This window comes from Rhyacophila brunnea, unplaced genomic scaffold (assembly GCF_057557595.1).
Source record: "Rhyacophila brunnea isolate RB1 unplaced genomic scaffold, BYU_Rbru_1.0 scaffold_8, whole genome shotgun sequence".
Classification (NCBI taxonomy): domain Eukaryota; kingdom Metazoa; phylum Arthropoda; class Insecta; order Trichoptera; family Rhyacophilidae; genus Rhyacophila; species Rhyacophila brunnea.
The window spans coordinates 38,222,777-38,242,895 of NW_028233350.1; the positions used below are offsets into that span (position 1 = coordinate 38,222,777).

General features: G+C 33.3%; 2 protein-coding genes across 4 annotated transcripts in view; one reads left to right on the forward strand and one right to left on the reverse strand.

The window, feature by feature from the left end:
• Positions 1-2,807, forward strand: part of fat-spondin (extracellular matrix protein f-spondin) — a 72,046-nt gene extending 69,239 nt beyond the window's left edge. The window contains exons 12-13 of the mRNA XM_085959255.1: positions 106-269; positions 1,621-2,807. Of these exons, the coding sequence (XP_085815381.1) occupies positions 106-269; positions 1,621-1,701 (245 nt within the window). The 3' untranslated portion in view covers positions 1,702-2,807. The remainder of the gene's footprint in view (positions 1-105; positions 270-1,620) is intronic.
• The window catches only part of LOC147064198 (phosphatidylcholine:ceramide cholinephosphotransferase 2-like), a 236,505-nt gene that overhangs the window by 137,098 nt on the left and 79,288 nt on the right, over positions 1-20,119 (reverse strand). The gene's annotated exons all lie outside the window — the stretch shown is intronic.

Consider the following 20,119-nt stretch of genomic DNA (forward strand, 5'->3'; position numbering starts at 1 on the left):
ACTTATGTTATGTATTATTGCAGTTTTTGTTTGAGAACACAATATTCATGTTGTTCAACGTGGTAAAACCAATAGTAATGTATTTTTTTCCTCAATATTTTACAGACTCTATCATCGGGCTGGAAAGCGGAAACTCTCCGGCGAGACAGTTTCCTCAATCATCAGGATTTGGAAATCAACGGAACTGCATGATCACTGAATGGAGTCAATGGTCGGCGTGCAGCGTCACGTGTGGCGTTGGAACCACCGAGAAGTTTAGAATGATTAAGGTACCTATAATAAACAAGCATTTAAACGACACCCGATGGGATTTGAACCTGTAACCGCTGCATTTTTAGAGTTCGATGTGGATGGGATATTTTCAAAATTTGTATTTTCAATATATCATAAAAATGAAAAAAGCATGTACCTATATTCAGTTTTAATGTAATAATATGATTTCAGTCAGATCAGAAGCATTGACCGTTCCTATATTTATTTCATAAACCAGCTTACGTGAAAGTTACTTTCAAATTAATCATGAAAAAGCCTGCATAACCTCATTCATATTTCCTGCACTCGCGGCCTGCTGTAGGAGTGAGATAAATAAAAGACGCGTCCCCGCGCTTTAAACCTAGGCTCAGTTTCCCTTTACCGTCGCGCAGTAGGCTCTTATTTGCATAGTAAGATAAAAGTTTTACGTAGAGTAGGTACACTGAGTACCTAAAAGAAGACCAAAACTTATTATACTCACAACGAATGGGAAATTGAGTACATATTACAGTTTACAGTACGTTATTTGTAGCAGTGGTGGTTTTAGGCATGTAGAGGTCTATATCACTGACAGGCTTGGAGGTACGCATGTGTGATTTTTCTGTGCGAACTGCCATTACAATATACCTATTACAAATGATATTTCAACACAACAATATTTATGTTTTGTTGCCTCGATTATTTTTTAAACTGAGATGTCGATACTTTCTATTGAAGCGACCGCATCGTCTGCTTCATGGAAAATTGGCACCACTCTCAAAAGTTGTAATATTTATATTCATTCGCCGCCATTTATCCCCCGCTGCCTGATCAGATTAGTGCAATAATATTATATGTGACAAATAAAGCCTAAGGACCGACCTATGCAATTATAAATATTTACAATAAACGTAATGTTTATTCTTGAAGAGTATTTGACTTTGTATACAATGCAATTTGTCATTTATTATTATTATAAGTATTTTTTCTCTTCAAATGCGTGCCATGCAAAATCATCTCGCGTGCCATAGTTTTGCCACCACTGTAATACATCACCATCTACTTGTAGCTATATGCTCCAAGGGATTCTCTAGTAAACACACATCTTGAAAGTCTTATTTTTATTATTCATCAATTGAATGAGAGTCCATGTCCCTTAACCAGATAATATAGCTGATTCTTTCCTAGAATGTTCAAATTTAAATCGGGGTTGCACAGATTCAGTACCTATTAAATTTCGTTCAAGATATGACTTAAAAATCATTTTAAAAGTAAATTTATTGAAATATTGCTAAAGGCCTAATTCCATACAAATTCATTTCCAGTTCGTCCCTATCATTTATGTAAGTATGAATGTTGAATATTAATAGTTTGTGTTTATTTTTACAGGCGGAGCCAGAAAATGGAGGAAAGGCTTGCCCAAGGCAATTGATCAAGAGAAGGCGATGCTCCGGGCCACCCTGCTACTAATCGATAACATAAAAAAAACTACTTAAAACGAGACAAAATAAGTGAATTTATTATACTTAGTAATATGACTCCATTTACAAGTTATTATCAAAAAATAATTCATAATTAAAATTATAAACATCCATTTTAACGCTGTAAATTTTCAACATGAACCTTTGTTACGAATATTGATAAATCTTATTTTATAACAATGGTCTTACTTAACCCAAACCAAGAAATTTGAACTGTATCAAAACTAACTAATAAATAAATTTTACATAACTTCAACAACCAGTCACAATCAGAGTTGCCAACTGTCGTTGACAAAAACTTGTCAGACGGGTTACGAAAACAAGCTATTTAGCAGGAAAAAATGCTAGATTTTGTGAAAATAAAATTACAAGTAAATTTACTTATTCTACCAAGAACGAAGTCAATACCTTACTTTCCCTTCGCGTATTGAAAAAAAGTGCAAAAATCAAGAAAATGTCCATACATGTAAAAACCACACATTTTAACAGAAATATATTTTTTAATTGACAACAACTGTGTCAACGACGTTCAAGTTTCGTTTAATGTTATTCCGATAATTGTCAAACTGATGTCACATACCTAAGCTCACTTTAAATTATATGATACCATTTCTCTATGAATGCTCCTATTGTTTCAACATGTTAAATTATGTTGTTTTATTTCTCACGCTACTAAAATAGCTACTGACCTACCTACACTAAGTAGGTATCTGATAGTCAGAAGTTTGATGCGCATGTCCATAAATAAACTAAATATCTAGCCAATTTTCAGTACATTTAAAGTTGTTGGAGGCATCAAAAAATGCTAGTAAAAACGCCACAAGCCAGATTCGTTTTTTGCAAGCTATCGAAAAATGCTAGATCTGACAAAAAAGAACGGTAAATTGGCAACGCTGGTCACAATATACATTATATTATGATTACCAAGTAACTTGAATTACCATTTTAAAACTATTGCTGATTTCGATAAAGCAGTACATACCTATCTAAAATAATATTATTTTTAAAGTTTTCAATGTAATATTATGCAAATTCCAGTAAATTACCCATGTATTTTTTGTACCAACAATAAAAAAAATGAAAAATAATATCTCACACCGTGTTTAATTCTACAAAATCTTTGGTAGTTAAAATAAACACTATTATTATACAATGGAACTATACAATTTAAAGTGACTATAAATAAAAGGGTTTAAAACAGGGATGGCTATTATATTGTGTGTATTATATCGTCACTGTTCTGGCAGAATACACTAATTCGAAAAAATGACATATTGAGTTAGTTATACCAAAATGTTCCTTATTTCAAACTTTACCGTCTGGAAACCTTCTTATTAATAAATAAACAGTCTTTATTCTAAAGTCATCCTTTTTACGATTACTTAATAAACTCACATGATAGACCATTTCAAACATTTTAACAACTTCAAAGTCAAATTACTCAAAACTAGTATTCTCCAGTTAGTGTGTTCTGCCAGAACAGAGACGATATGGAGTGTGTTAAGTCACTGATACCATTGTATAACACGATGTATGTGCTTTCCTTCAGACAGTAAATTTTGTATCGTTATTAAAATTGCATAACCGTACACAATAAATTGGTTGTAAGTTTCTTAAACCACATTATACTGAGGTGCCAAAAGAAAGAAGATTGAATTCCATACAGAATTAAAAATTCGGGACGTTTTTTCATGCCTGTTTTCCCTAGAAATAAACCTTCAGTATAGTTCTCTTACCCAAAAAAAAAACTTCCAGAATGAAAGTATTCTTTTTAGCTTTCCTTTCCATTTTCCGCATTACTTTACTGTATTCCCTCTAAAATAGAAGCCAGCAGAATTTTCGCGCGTGCCGTAAGTTTGCCTCCGCTGATCTAGGACGGATATTGGCGACGCCTTTAAAACGACAGGGCAGCTGGATGATTGCTAACTTGGCGTCGGTGAAGATGATTGTAATGCTAGTCGTGAATTATACAATGTCACCACTAATCTGTGGTTGCAGAGTAAAAGTTCTCAAGTAGCGTTTAATTAAGATTTTATTGCCAATAATTGCGCTCTTTTTTGTGTATCATAGATTTTGTCACATTTAAACAACATAAATAGATGCTTTAATTATTAGAAATAGATTATATTGAGAAAATCATTTTTAACTCTAAGTAAAATTACTTATTCAAAACATTGAATTATAACATAATATCAAAAACTTAATTATACATTAATACCCAATGTAAAACAAATAAAACAAATATACTGCAGTTAACTTCTAAGCAAGACTATTTTTAAAACTGTGATTTATTTCAAAACCGATTATCTCAAACTGACTTAAGCACTTTTACCGAAACCACATAATTAATACAGTAATTAACCGATATATGTAAATAAATCTAATGTAGATTAGCTAATAATAGTTACTTTAAAGTATGAAAAGAAAATATTGTAGATATGCGTTATGTAGTGTTTGGTAATATAAATATTTATATATTTTTATTGACATCTATCTACACATGACTAGGAATTGCTATACCGAATGAAAATATCAATACCTGGTTTCCGGTATTTCTCATTAAATACCGGTATTCTTTAAAACATCAAAATCAGTAAATCTTTAAAACATTATTTTATAGCAAAAACCTACCTACATTTATTATGTTGACATTTAAAAATATGAATTGATCATAATATTTTAGAATTGATAATTTTCACAAATAATTTCAATATATTGATAATTGTAACTAAAACCCTCAAAAGGGCTTGTTCATTAAGAAATTTTTTCTCAATTTAAGGCTTGTAAAGTCATCAATAATTATATTATAGAATGATTGAAAATTTGCCATGGATGTTTTCTATTTCAAAATAATATTATGTTGATTTATCCCGACAATTTTATAAATAGGTATATTTGATGGACTTTGTTTTGTTATTGTTTCAGCTCTGTTGGATTCTGTCAATATATTTTCATTTTAGCAGCACATATCTTATACACTTAATTTAATAAGCAATACAGTACAAAGTAATGAAATATAACATTAAATTCATTTTCAAAAACGTAAACGAGTGTAGTTTCTTAATACCGAAAATTCCGGTATTTTGGATTTTTTAAATCGGTATTTCGGTATTGATAAATACTGGAATACCGGTTTTGTAATACCGGTATTGCAATCCCTACACATGACATGGTGCTACGTAAGTTGTGCAATCTACTTTAATAACGAACTTTTAATTGGCATAACATATTACTTTATTACCTATGCATTGCACAAACGTTGCACGATATATATATATTAATATTTTACAATTATTAGCTAGGAGCATAATAGCTAAGTAAATAATTTTTTTTATATAGTGCACATATAATTTTCAAACAAAAAATAGTAGTAAGTACATATTTTCTAAATGGAACACAGGTAGGTACACGAGTAACGTGTAATTCTGTGAATAAAAAATATCTAATGTATTTATTTGTATTACGCCTGACCCCGAAAATGTATATTCACTCACCAAAATTGAGATCCTAGATGTTTTAGAAGCCGGAATATTGATAATATAGTTATAAGCCCTGAACAAAAACAAACCATACATACGAGTGAGAAAGCATACGGCACGCTTATATCTCCCGAATATGCGTTAGAATAAGATATAATTTCTACGGCTGAATTAAATATTTTATGTAAAGTTGCCGGTTAATTTTGATTATGGATGACTACAGTCATTTAAAAACTTCGAGCACGTATTGTTGTAATTTATTGTTTTTGTATTAAATATAAAGTTAGTGGTAATTATTTTTATTTAATTTAGTAGGAAATATGGTTAACTATGTTGTGTTTAAATTTAGTACTCGTGCTGAGAACAACAATATACATGCTGGTATAATGTTTCATAGTATTAAGTTAGTAATAATAAAATTGAGGTTATATGCAAGAAACACGACTTCATTTTGCTGAACAATACCCACTCTCTTTATATTATTGCTCTGAGGTTATATTTCAATATGACTGCCGGAGGCGATGGTTCCTATAAAAAATTGAAAGCTATGCTCTTAAGTGTCATGTGGAAAAATAATGGTACATTTGTCCGGTGTGTCCACGTTTCTATGCTAAGCTGTCTGACTAAATTAGTTGATATTTCTTTTAAACAGAAATACCGGGAAAGAAAATTAATAATCATTGATTCTATTTTTTTTTAATTCAAAACCTGTGGCTATATCACTATAATATAGTGACCTGCGTTAGACAACTGTTTATCACTATTTTGAATTACTTCTTACTATGTAATTTTAATTTGAAATCGGGTATACCCTAAGTCTAATGAGAATATAAAAACGCCGTAGAAAGTCGACTCATACAGCCTGATAAATTCGACGATGTTTGTGGTTCGGTAATAAACTTCGGGTTGTAACGAGTATGACATTTCGTATAAGATTATTATGAAAACTGAATAGGTAGGTGCGTAGTTGAATATTCGCATGACGTGGAATTCAATCCATTATTTGAAGAAAAGCGCACGCACAGGGTTAAAGCACGCAAGGTTATTTATTATCGAAAAGCTATACAAAAAATAATGTTATGATGTACAACAGGGGTGGATTATGACAGTCACTTTATTTGTCTCTATAACGCAACGAAATTTTATTTAATAATTAAATCGCCTACGACTTGGTCGGCCTGCAATACGGTAGTGAAAAACGTAGACATACCAGTGATGTGCCTAGATTAAATGCTGCCCCTATGCAGCGCCAAAATACCGCTCCATTTTTTTATAAGTACAGTATTTTTATCATCCTTTCTAATATCTAAGAAATATGTTGTATGGAGACATTACTAACAAAATAACAGACTTTAATTATACGCAAATCTGCACGTGTCGTTTCTGGTCACCAAGGACGTAGAAGGGCAACGGAAGTAAACTAGATATCGCGAACCCGACAAAGCTAGTGAACTGATTTTTTTAATGGAAAGATATTTTCGTTATTACTAAGTTTAGGTAGCAATTTCTATATATCTCAAATGATTCTCCTTGATTTGCCACCCTTCGAGTAACTGCCGCCCCCAAGCGACGCTCAATCTGCCTACCCCCACGGGACGTCACTGAGACATACTCAATAAAGAAATTTTCTAATTCGTATATATTATATTCGGCAACTTTTCCATCCGCGTCTCATCTCATATTGTTGTAATTATTTATACCAAATCTACACCCACAATTAATACCCATCGGAAACCTAAACATAATTAAAGCCAAATCCAAAATACCTAGAAAATAAAATCGTAATGTAATCTGATTTCGTGCAATGACACGCTATTTTTCTCTGCATAACTTCCATCCAAAAACAAGATCTATGTACCGTTGGTACCTAGGAGCTTGTCCAGATGACGCGTGTCTCGCCAAGATGCGTCGCGAGTGCATGTGGATGGCTCAATGAGGTCATCTGTACATCGACCGCGCCCGAGAAGTGACACGCGGCGATTTCATGTGGACGGCTCAATAACGTCACATGTACCTGGAATGCTTACGTGTTTTTATGCGCCATCGAGCCATCTGGACAATTCTTAGCCAAAGCTATTAGCAATAGTAAATTAATATTGTACAATCATTATGAACTACCAATAATTATTACAGTGAGTGAAAAACAATCAACGTGTAAACAACCCAAAATTTGAATGCCTCGTTGGCATAGGCCCTATACGATAGTGTAATTAATTTTCCGATATTTATAGTAGGTACTTAAGTGGACTTAATGTTTTGTATTAAAAATACCAGATAATATACTTAGCCAACTTCTCGTGGAAATGTGAAAAATTCAAGTCCTATATTATTTTCATTACTTACCTGGCATAGAAAGATAACATGGAATATAAACAATTTAGGAGCTGAGGGTTAAAGGTGATATAATACGTAAACATGCGTTAGGAGATTTTTTACATTATCACATACCTATGTATGTGGATTTGTTAGAAAGTTTACACTAATACTTTTAAAAGTTTTGACAAATCCGCACCTGGTTGTGATGATAAGCTATGTACACAATATAATACAGTTGAATAAAAAAACATTGATGCCGTTCGCCGTGGTTATCAATTATTAAGCAGGAATATTGATTTTTTGACTGACACAAATTGATAGTTTGTAAAGTGTCAGAATTCAGAAAATAACCTAAAATACGAAGTTGATTTTTGATTTATTTTCACATGCGTTTTTACTTAATGGAAAATGAATCGTGGAATATTTTGTAGAAACACGAATAAAGGGACACGCATCACGGTTTGGGGAGGATTAAATTGATTTTTAAAAACTAACCATCACTATCTGGAATTTGTAGTCTTAGTTCAATCAAAACAAATAAGTATGACTGTTTTCTTCCTCATTTTTCTCAATTTTCTCATGTAATCTTCTTATGTAATTTCTTTATATTTATGTTATTTGTACTCTCTATCTGTTAGGCTTAACTATATTATAACGTATACATGGAAACTTTGCTGGTTGCAATAACTTTTCATTATTATATTTTAAATTTTTGTAATCAATATGTAACTGTTTGTTTGTGCAGCCAACGTGTTAATAAAAAAAATGACTGACAAAGTTTAGTGTGCACTATTTTTGTTGGATATCAACAATCTATCTCTACCCTTCGCCAGTGCTGTTGATCAATTTGGTATTCAATTCAATCTACTATGATTTGGTTAGGCAAGGCTAAATGAATTAAAAAAAAAACTAACCAACGACATATTGTGTAATTTGTATTCTTAATTCAACGACATCAAATAAGTATGCACTATTTTGTCGAATCGCCCCATACCAAAATTAGTATGGTTTGGTTTAAGCAAGTTTTAATTGATTTTTAAAAATTAACCAGCACCATCTGCAATTTGTAGTATTAGTTCAATGAAAACAAATACGTATGACTGACAAAGTTTAGAGTGCACTATTTATGTCGGATCTTAACAGCCTACCTCTACCCTTCGCCAGTGCTGTTGATCAATTTTACCTGAATGAAGTTATAACCGAAATTTTAATGAATGCCTGAGTTTTACCATTATATTGATAGAAATAATCATAAACGTGATGGTTTTCCATTATGTCAAAGATTTTTAAAAGACCTGACAATTAACGTTCCCTCTAATTTTTCTATTGAGTGTGCGGATCATCAACACATCTGAGCAGTAACTAGGGTTGGTGTCACCCGTCACTCGGTGTGGTAAATTTACACCCCCCCCCCCCCACTACAAACACACACATACAATTTTTCATTAAAACTTATATTTTTAAGGTATTTATTAATTTCATTGATTTTATATAATAACAACACTAACAACGATAGTTTTTGGAGTAAATAAAAAAAATAGTTACACTTCTCTACCGAGAAATTAGATGAAGAATTGTGCATGTGATGGTTTCATGCATTCGAGCAAAACTAAAATCTGACAAAGGAAACTTTCTTTTACAATATTTTTGTGTGATGACTGTGCGGGGGATGAAAACATGGGTGCGGACATATTTTAGTAGGTGCTTACTGGGAACATTGCTGACAATATAATTATTACTATATTTTTAACACCCAATGACGCTTTATTTCAAGGAGTTCCAAATCTGCTAAAGCCTCAGGACACCATTGAAGATGGTAGCCATTTCTTGGCAGAGTTTTAAATACTTGTCATTACGAATTATTGGCAAGAATGGAAATTGAATCAATAGATCGATTAGTTAAGGCAACTCACCCGAAAAATTAACGATGTTTGTACGTACACATCTTCTTTTCTAATAATATCTACCAATATTTTTGAGGTTTTTAAAAATTAAAAAGTAATTTTATTACTTGCAAATTTATTATTATTTATTTATTTGACATTGATAGTTTAGTGCAGTGATGCACAATCTATTTGAAAGAAGGGCCAATTTTTTCACGGGGCGCAGTGGGTAAAAGGAGTCTAAGACGATTTGGCGCCGGGATAACTGGACGCCACGCAATTCAAAAATAAATAGACGTTATGTACTTATATGTACTTTTTAAAAAAATATTTAATATTATTATTTATATTAAAATTATTATAATATTATGATTTAATAGTTGAATAATGGAAGAATAATGAAAATTTAAATGTCCACATATAAACAATGATTTAATCGTATCTACATACGTTTAAGTTCCAACGAAAAAAAAAATATTTTTATTTTTATATGAAGCCTTATGATTTAATCGTATCTACATACGTTTAAGTTCCAACGAAAAAAAAAATATTTTTATTTTTATATGAAGCCTTAGGTATGGTAATTCTCAATCCTCAATAAAAAAAACATAATTTTAGCAGTAAAATTAATTAAAACTACTAAGTAGTAGCTAGAAACTGATTAAAATTCATCGTCTACGTTCTGTTTACGTGTCTACGACAGTGCGGCGTCCAATTGTCCTGGCGTTCAGTTGTCCTATTCCCGGTAAAAGTGTTAAAAAATAATTTAATAGTATACTAGACGATACATACATTTTACTATTTTAAATTTATTAGTCACGTATCAGCTAGGTACTCTTCACTCTGTATTACGTACAGATGTATTTGCACGATAAAACTATATATAGTAAGTATATAGGAAAATAAATATGCATTTGTCTTGTTCAATAAAAAATTTGGTGATGAACTACTTGTTTATTTGGGCCGCAGTTTGTGCATCACTGGTTTAGTGAAAAGATATTGTCAAATTTTGTAAGTTTTGAAAAAATCGAATTTTAAGATTTGATATGATTTCAGAAAATGGACATATTATTATCTATTTAAAAGATAAAATATCTTCTCAAAAATATTCTATTTGGACATACAATTTGTTTACAGCATAAACATATCATTCAGGTGAACGTTTTGTGTATGTTAACTTAATTTCGACAAAAATTGGATATACCTACAATATCTTTGCACGAAGTCATCGACATATCTAATGCATTGCAAATATTACTCTCACAAGAGAGAAGAAACAAAATAGAAATCATATTATTAAACATTGTTATACAATAAAATAAAATTTCGAAAACAAAATACACAGCACATCACTGAAAATTTCTATGTTTCTGCGCATTGACTAGTCTCGCAACCCCTCGTTAATGGTGCCTAATAAGCTTGACAAGAGGTAAAGGTTCTTGATCCATAAGAGGACATGGCTGCGACTACGTAGGTAATTTATGAGTGCATATAATTTTAAATTCTTTAGAATGTCAGTGTTGGAACTTCCCTCGCGAGAGCAGGCAAAAATGTCCCAAGAGCAGAAGTGACCTACAAGACTCAAGAGAATGAAAAGCGTGCATGGCTTGTAGTAAAGGGTTACACGTAAATTGATGGTACGTAAAACATTTCACCGTGCACAGTTCGCCGTGAGTTTTCTTATCGGAAAGAGATGACCGTATACTATACGGTCTCCAATTTTATTAGATTTAATATGAAAATTAATTCAATATTAATACTATCGACCGAAGGTTCTTGATGGAATTTGAATTTAAATTCTAATAGATTCAAGCTCTGTACTATTCCATTTATGTCGTTTTTTGCGACCCGGGTTTCGCCTATCGGCAACTTCAGGCGTCGTGTACACTCACCGAAGGTAAACACACACTGACAACGAACACTCTTAACTCTACCTTATATAGTAAATCAATACAACAAAATAGGTAAAAACTCCATTACCTACCTATCTAGTCAGAGGTCACAAAAAATACAATAAACAAATTATGAGTGTACACGACGCCTAAAGATTCCGAAAGGCGAAACGAGGGTCGCAAAAAACGACTTAAATGGAATAGCACAGATCTATTAAAATTAATTCAATTTTCATAGCTGACTTTGGCAAAACCTAACCTAACAAATAATCCAGTATATCGGCTATTTTAAAAAAAATGTTTGCTGCTGGCTTCCTGTAAAGTGTAAAGTAAACCGACAAGAACCGTGTTTTATTTAGACATGAATTTTATGTCACTAGTTACTATACGACCCAAAGAGGTTGGACGGTCTTTAATAGACGGCTATAAATTTCCGATCATTTCACGGTGAAGTATGATACGGCGAACTGCATACGTACAAGTTTCCGGATACCTACGGTAGAAAAGGCAGTCAGAGAATAATAGTTACAAATTATCAAAATGAATAGTAACAAATTATCAAAAGGGAAATAGTTACTTATTAGCTTATTACTTATTGCCTATAGGTATTTTTAATTAGTTGGTTAATAATTGATAATCTTGAATTATTAATAGTATTATATAAGGTAGGTGTTTATTACACACAAAAGTATAATAATATAATAATTTGTATAATGCATTTAAGTGCATCCTCATAAGTGCACCAATCCTTGACAATAATGTTTCAATACACAACCGCACACACATCTATTGTCTTTCAAATGACCTACCTTCGTTGTCTAATGATGGCGTGTAATTAAATATTCTGAAATGATGTTTTTAAAAGGAAAAATACAAGACAATAAAATATATTTATTAACATGTAAATATTAATTTATTATTGTTAGGTCACGTCTGTAATTTAAAGTAATTTTCCATCACAAATAGTCTGATAATTGTGGCAAAACACTAATTTAATTGTATTTAATATAATATAGTCATTATAATTAAATCTGATTAATATTTATAAAGATTAACCTTGGTATTGGAGGCAATAGCTAAGATAAATATAGAAGGGGAATATATAAATAAAATTACTTATGAGAAACTATTTTTTCCAAGATGTAGGTACCTACCTAGTGTCTACCAAATCAAAAGTTGAACTCTCATACCAGTGGCCAAAGGTGACTTTTAGAATAAGGTAGGCTTTTTAGATCTGAGAAAAAGAGTACACTTGTTAGGTATACTTACGAGAAATAAGAATATAATACGATATTAATGAATAGGCACACACTAATGACAGCGACACATTAATTCAATGAAACTTCAAAAACTCACTGACCACATACAATAATTGAGCGATGAGTTTAAATTACGTATTTTTCGAAAATCATTAGATACATTTTTTTAAATAATCTAGGTAAGTATATTTATTAATATGCGATTAACCGCCATAGAAATTATGTTTTTAGATTATCTAATAATTATTAATTATTTTGGAAAAAAATGCAGTCATGACAATAATATTATGCGCGAAGGTTCTGGGCTGTGCGATAGGAGCCTACCCATAGTTCATACAATAATATAAATAAAGTCTATATTTCATTGAAATAAATTATAATTATTGATGTTATAAGTAAATATTGATGACACAACCGATCTATGCGAAGAAAGACTGTGCGACTTGGAGTATGCAGACGACGCAGTCGTGTTTGACTCGACGATCGAAAGGTTGGAGGTAACCGTGAACAGGCTAGCCGCGAACTCGATGCGTGTGGGTCTTCATCTGAATGCCGCTAAGACCAAATCCATGTGCAGTGCTGCATGCATCGACGCCGACACTCCTCTGCGGGTTTCTGGTCTGGCCGTCGAGCTGGTGTCCAGATTCAAATACTTGGGTGCCACGGTTGCCGATGATGGTGGTATTTCTAGTGAGCTTGGAATCCGCATGGGTGTGGGGGGCTCTGCGTTCAACCAACTTGGAGTCGCGTGGAGGTCAAGGCTGTATTCTGTGAGGACCAAATGTCGTTTGTTTAACGCGTGCGTGCTACCTGTGCTCCTGTATGGCTGTGAGACATGGCATCTTACTAAGCTTCAAGAATCTCGGCTTTTGAGCTTTGAGAATCGATGTCTCCGCCGAATCTTAGGGGTACATTGGTACGACCGCGTTACAAACACCCGAGTTCGTGAGCAGACACAACAGCCTTCGGTGATTGAAGATATCACGAAGAGACGATTTACGTGGCTGGGAATGTATTCCGGATGCCGAAGAGTGCGGCACTTCGTACCCTTGTGGCACAGCCTCAAGGGTTCCGTCGCCGTGGCCGGCCCTCCCTCACCCTGCATGCGATGCTACAAAAGCGACCTACGCGCTGCAGGTCTGACATGGCGGGAGGCGCAGGAGTTGGCGATGGACCGAGGGAAGTGGCGCCAACTTGTGCTTGCCCTATGCCCCAATGTTGGGACGTGACAGGGTGAAAGAAGAAGAAGAAGAAGAAGATGTAATAAGATCATGAGGCCTAATTAAGGGTTGTAAGACCCTACAGCAATCGGGGCCGTTTATTGGTATTATGGTGTAGGTATATCACTAAGGTGCACGTAAAACAAAATTGAAAGTGGGCTGTGTACGATTTTTGCACGCATGCTCTTACATGTGTACGAAAGTACGTTAATTTGGTCACGAGTCTCAATCTCAAAGCAGGAACGAGGAAAATGAAAAACTAATTCGATTGAACGAATGAACCCGGAGGTTGCTAGACAACGAACGCATTTTCTTGGAAGTGGTTATGTCAGTTCCACTACACGCAATATTTACGTATTGTTGTACTTATGAATAATACTTATCATTAATAAAAAATGTTCATTAATCATAAGGATTTTTTTCCTACTCAAATTCTGCCAAGAGCACTAAGCAGGCAGTCTTCAAAATTCAAGAGTGATTTATCATTGTATTTACCTATGTAAACACACAATAGAATATATTAAATGAAAAATTTTGAAAGCTCTTAGTGCAATAACCTTTCTACGGTTACGTAATTACCTAGACGAGAAACAAACCTCTATTTCAGTTATTAAAATCTTTGAAATAAACAAAGATGTTTGTCGTCAAAGTAATTTAATACAATAATTCCAATTCGTAAACGCGAATCCAACCAATATTATTTAGTATAAAAAAGTTACAGTTAAGTACCATAATTTTAATCATGAATAAGCAAAATATACAATTCGTAATACCTATTCACACATAATTTAATAACGCTTACCCGGATTCATCCGATTAGCAGTGTTTGTCAAGCCGCGTGCTGCGGCACACTAGTGTACCGAGAGGGGTTCCAGGTGTGCCGCGAAAGAAGAAATCTTAATCTGTCCGTACTGTATATTAAAACTCACAGCATGCTTTCTACCCATACTGCTTCAAACAAATTTTGAATAATAATTTAATTTAAAAGTATTTTCCATCACTTGATTATTGAATAAACGAGTGGGTCATAAATCCTTTCGCAGGATACGACGGTACATTTCGGACATCAATAGTGAAAGAAAAATTATTAGAGTCGTAAACGATCCTGCGCACATCTTTTTAATTTTCTGAGCTCGAGTTGTCATTTTGGATTTCGGTTTGGAGTTAATATCCTCGATTGCCAACTAAAGTCATTGAATTTGTGTTGCCGTTTGGATCGTCGTATCTTTGCGAACTAGGTTTCTCACTAATATAATAAATTATTATCTCTATTACTTACCTATGTAGGTATATTATGTTGATAAAATAATACTATTTTACTATAACCAATATTTAATTTTCTGGGAGATTTTTAATTGGTTTGCCACGAAACGAATTCCCTTTCCCCGGTGTGCCGTCAGATAAAAAAAGTTTGACAAACACTGCTTTCGATGGACATTTTGCAGCTTTTTATATAAATATAAAATAATGATACTTTTGAGAACTGCATACAATATTATAATAGGTCACGTAAATAAATTGAATTGTTTCTGGATATAGATTATTAATCTGTTTTGTGGATAATTCGAATGAAAGAAAATGTGAAGTTTGCAAATTTATCGTAGTAGATTTTTGGGTTTCCACAGTGTGTCCTTCTTCCTTATAAAGAAGGTAGGAGGGACACACGGTTGAAACCCAAAAATCTACTACGATAAAAAAACAACCGTGAAAGCCTCAAACATTATATTTGCTAATACGTTAGTAGGTATAATGAGAAATGACTGAGGAAAAAAATGTATGAAGCCTTCAAAAGAACAAAATAAATCAATGAAATAGCAAAAATTCAACATATTATTAATATCGGTTAGGCATAATAATATTGTGAAAATATAAGTTCATCGACATTATTTAACCTTGTATTGACGCATAATTTGGTAAACCGGTAGACACGACTGCCTCCACACTCTTGGGCAATGTTTTCCACTAAACTTCTTGCATTCACTTCACTTGTCACGTTTAGTGCGACGGTACTCATAAAATTTGGCGCGAACACCGACCGACAAGGGGCCATTAGCCTTTTCAAATATATGCGGGTAATTAACGCTCTTATACTTCATGTTATAGGTACCTAATATAATTCCAAATTCAAAAATTACCATAAATTACACATGGTTAATATGCCAACGTTGGATGACAAAGACGACAACACTTTCTTTGTAAATGATTAGTCTTTATATATTTCAAAATATAAGCATGTAAACCACAGGATAAGGAAAATAGTAAAACATGCTATATCCATTTTACCTACCTATAGCTATTAAGTTTCCTTATCATACTTGCAGCCGGTTTATACTGCGATAACAAGTTGGCAACTTTCCCGCTCACTTCACTATTATTTGTAGGGATTATACTCATGTGACCAGTAAATTTTGCAGATAAAAATATATTTTTTGCGTAGATAAATGAATTTGTCGTTTTTTTATGTCGCAAAAGAAAGTACCTACCTAACTAACAAGAAATTAAGCAAGATTTTTATATAAGATGCACTTACTAAATTTTGCTGCTTTATCTCATTACTAGAAAAAAATCAGGTGACACCTGTCAAACTATTACGAGAGTATCTATCCTATCATTTGTTTTCTTTCACGACCCGATTAAAATAAATGATTCCTTTATTTGCGTGTCAGTTTATTTTTTTAATTAAGAATTTACGTTTAAGTGTATGTTTTCTCTCACCTTACCACTTTGATACATCTACTCCCTGCATCGCTCTCTCATAAAAAAATATATATTATGTTTACTCTCACGCGTTGCAGATAAAGCAAGATAACTATAAGGCGGCTCGCACATCAAAACTCGTCTCGTCTGCAACGTGTAGAATACGTTGATGTGACGTCATCGTTATTCACAAAACACAAGTCGCCAAAAGGAACTCCGCACATTGGTGGAATGAGACTTTATAGTTTGAAAAAACATCTAGTGCTACTAGCAAGAAATCGCATGCGTCTCGAGCTGTGAGTCGAAGCCGCCAGAACGCATATGCACACATACGAATTGGTCATTCCTATACCGTCTCACCAGTCGCCGCATCCCAATAATATATCCATGTTTTGAGAGGTTTCACGCGACTGTCGCTAGGTGCCTATGTACGCGGTCTTCATATACAACATCGGAGCGACATTCCTAGAAGGTTTGATTTATGGCTGCGTGGCAGACGAGGTGAGTTTAGATGTGAGATCCGGCTAATACTAACTAAATAATGTTGGTACTAATACACTAGCATGATTTGGGTACGCAAATAATGTATTACAAACAGTCAATCTATTTATTTTTAATATATTTACAGTGAAATTACAGTGGTGGGTGTAATAAAAAAATCGTCATTATTTAGCAGGGGCGAAGAGTGACCTTTGGAAGTGAGTAGGCTGTGACAGCGTATAGGTAGGTATTTGTAGGTCATATTTTTTACGGGAATTGAAAAGATAATAATAAATAATCATAATACACAATATTATGATATTACTATTGATGAGCATTTAGGGTAGGTACACACCTATTCCAATGTCGACGATGCATAATATCGTATACTTAATAAAATCCTAGATGGTGTTAGTTAGTTTTTAAAATCCTGAACAAAAGAGATAAAATTCTAATTTTATTGAAAAAAATATTTAAAATTAAATACAATTTAACGGCGTTGAATTTTTAAAAATACTTGCTTGAAGGTTGATAATGAATGACAAGTCGACAAACTCTAGTGCAATTTGCCGATTTGTTGCGATAATTTTCCGGTAGATGTCACAATATTATATACCTACAAAGCACGTGATAAATTTACGTACTGATTATTACAGGCTTTGAACGCATTTGACTTTTACAGCCTGCTTTTGAACGAACGTGCTGGGTATTCATCCGGGGGCTCTGGGATCGTTTCTCGGCGAGGTCACAATATATTTATGTGATTTCTTCAAAGTCTGGTGGTGTTTGTGATTGATGATTGATTTCACTACATCGGAGCTCATGGCATATTGTAGTGTTAAAAAAAGAATAAAAATAATATAATATAACTAATATAAAATTTATCTTCGACACTGTTTGCTTATTTTAAGCAAATCAAAAATTGCGGTACTAGTTTCAACAAACACGTGCGCACATCTTATATTCCTAGAGGGAATATTGGCGTGTAAATATTATATAGGTCAACAAATAAAAAACTAAACGTACGCACACCTGCCCTTTTTATTATATTATGTACCTATAGCACATTTTCCCGAACTGTCCTGGTGTTTTCCTGAAGTCACGCTATCCATGTTACATATTATTATATTATAACCCCACGATGGAGTAGTGGTAGAGCGCCCGATTCTGAAGCTATAAGTGCGGATTCTAATCACAAAAACGGTAAATGTTATTTCTAACCGGAAAAATTTGATATCATTTCTTTAATGTATATTTATCCAGAGCAAATACCCAATATACAATAACCGTTTCTCGTAAAGACACAAGTCAAAAAGAATGACATATTATGTGATCGATCCTAGAGTTAAACCAGCATAAATATATGAAATAATTACAAGATAAAAATAACTTGTTATATACTTACAACGTTTTTAAATTTTCTGTTGAATTATTATGCTCAATATGCTCAAACTTGTACTTGATATGAAGTAAATAAAAAACAAACAAACAAACAAATATAGAATACTGAAATGTCATTTTGATTTCCATAGTAACGCACGTATATATTAATAATTTAGTTGCTAGCACCATCCCCTTAGCAACCAATAATAGTCTTTTACGTTTTACGGATTTTTCTGAAATAACTTTCCATACAAAACAGAATTAATTGAAAATGAATTAAATTCTGCTTAACGATAGCTAAAAATATTAAAATAATGCATTGGCATCGTGTTCTGATAATATATTCTAAAAGTTTCAAATGTCTAGCTAGTCGGGAAGTTAGTTAAAAATCGATTGCAAGATTTGTACTGGACAAACAACCACCGAACAAACAAGAATACGAGATAATAAAAACGTTGTAAAATAGACAGATTCGAGAAATTTCTAAAACTGGTGTGATCAGATGAAGAAAAAAACGAAGAAAATTTTGGAGAGATAATCGAACCAGCATCCCACACATCGTGTTGTACATAAGACTCGCTGATGGGCCGCCTTTAGTTGGTATTAAACTTGAAAAAAAATCTGAAGACTGTCAAAAAACGTCAGACCCAACGTCTAGAACAATTTAATAAGATAAATAACTTAATTCAATGAATTACTGATATACGTAAGTAGGAGGGAAATTGAGATGAAAAAGATATAAGTATCATAAACAAGCCGAGATAATAATATTACATTTAGATTTAATACAAATTTGCCACGTGTAGACATTGATAATTCGGCACAATATTTTGATAATTTAACTTCGACAAAACCTACTTCTTTTACGTTATTTTTTAAATGTAATTATTCCTTTCATGGAAATCTTCAAAGCATGCGCCCGAATTTGACTGTGAATTAATAATATAGTAGGGGAAATGAGACGATTCGGCGCCGTCGTCTGGACGCCGCTTGGGGACGTCACCTGTACGCTAGTACGACTGGACAATTTCCATCATGGCGCTGGTAAAAATTCACGAAATTCATGAAGTACATTACGAATTGAAACAGCTTTAAGTAGCCAACGTAAGTTTATTGTGTCATAACATTATTTATGACGCCCATTCATGACAATGCAATCAATTATTGTTATACGAAAGTATTTTAACTTTTAAATTATATTTTGAACATGCGCAGATAGAATTTCGTCTAGTACGCAGGAATTGGGCGGGGCGAATGCGATTATTGTCACGGTTGCTATTCTAGATTGCACTTACATCAAGTATAATATTATAACGGTTTTTATCACTTAGCGTCAGTCTGACTATGTCTTGTGTTCTGTTAAAAGTATCGAACCTCACACAAAATGAAGTGTATTTATAACCGCTATTTTACTTGACAAAGCATACATTTGTAGGTTACATTGTACTTTTTTCATTTTGCCGTGTCACAGTTGACTGTGAGCTGTTGTACCGGAATGAGGTGGACTTTGAGCATTGACATAAAAAATGTGCATTAGGCCCGTTTCAGACGGGACACCGGTTTCGCTCTCGATATAATATAGAAGGCCTTTGTATTCGAATAAACGGGCCTTTGTATCATGTTTATGAGCGCCGCAGAGCTAATGAGTCAACGTATAATTTCGCGTTATAAATTAGAACATAAAACTGGCTGCGGTAATAAAAACAAGTGTATTGACGGATTGAGAATGTAGCGGCCGACGGAAAAGTGTACCGGACACGCGTTGACTCATTAGCTATGGGGCTTTCATAAACATAAT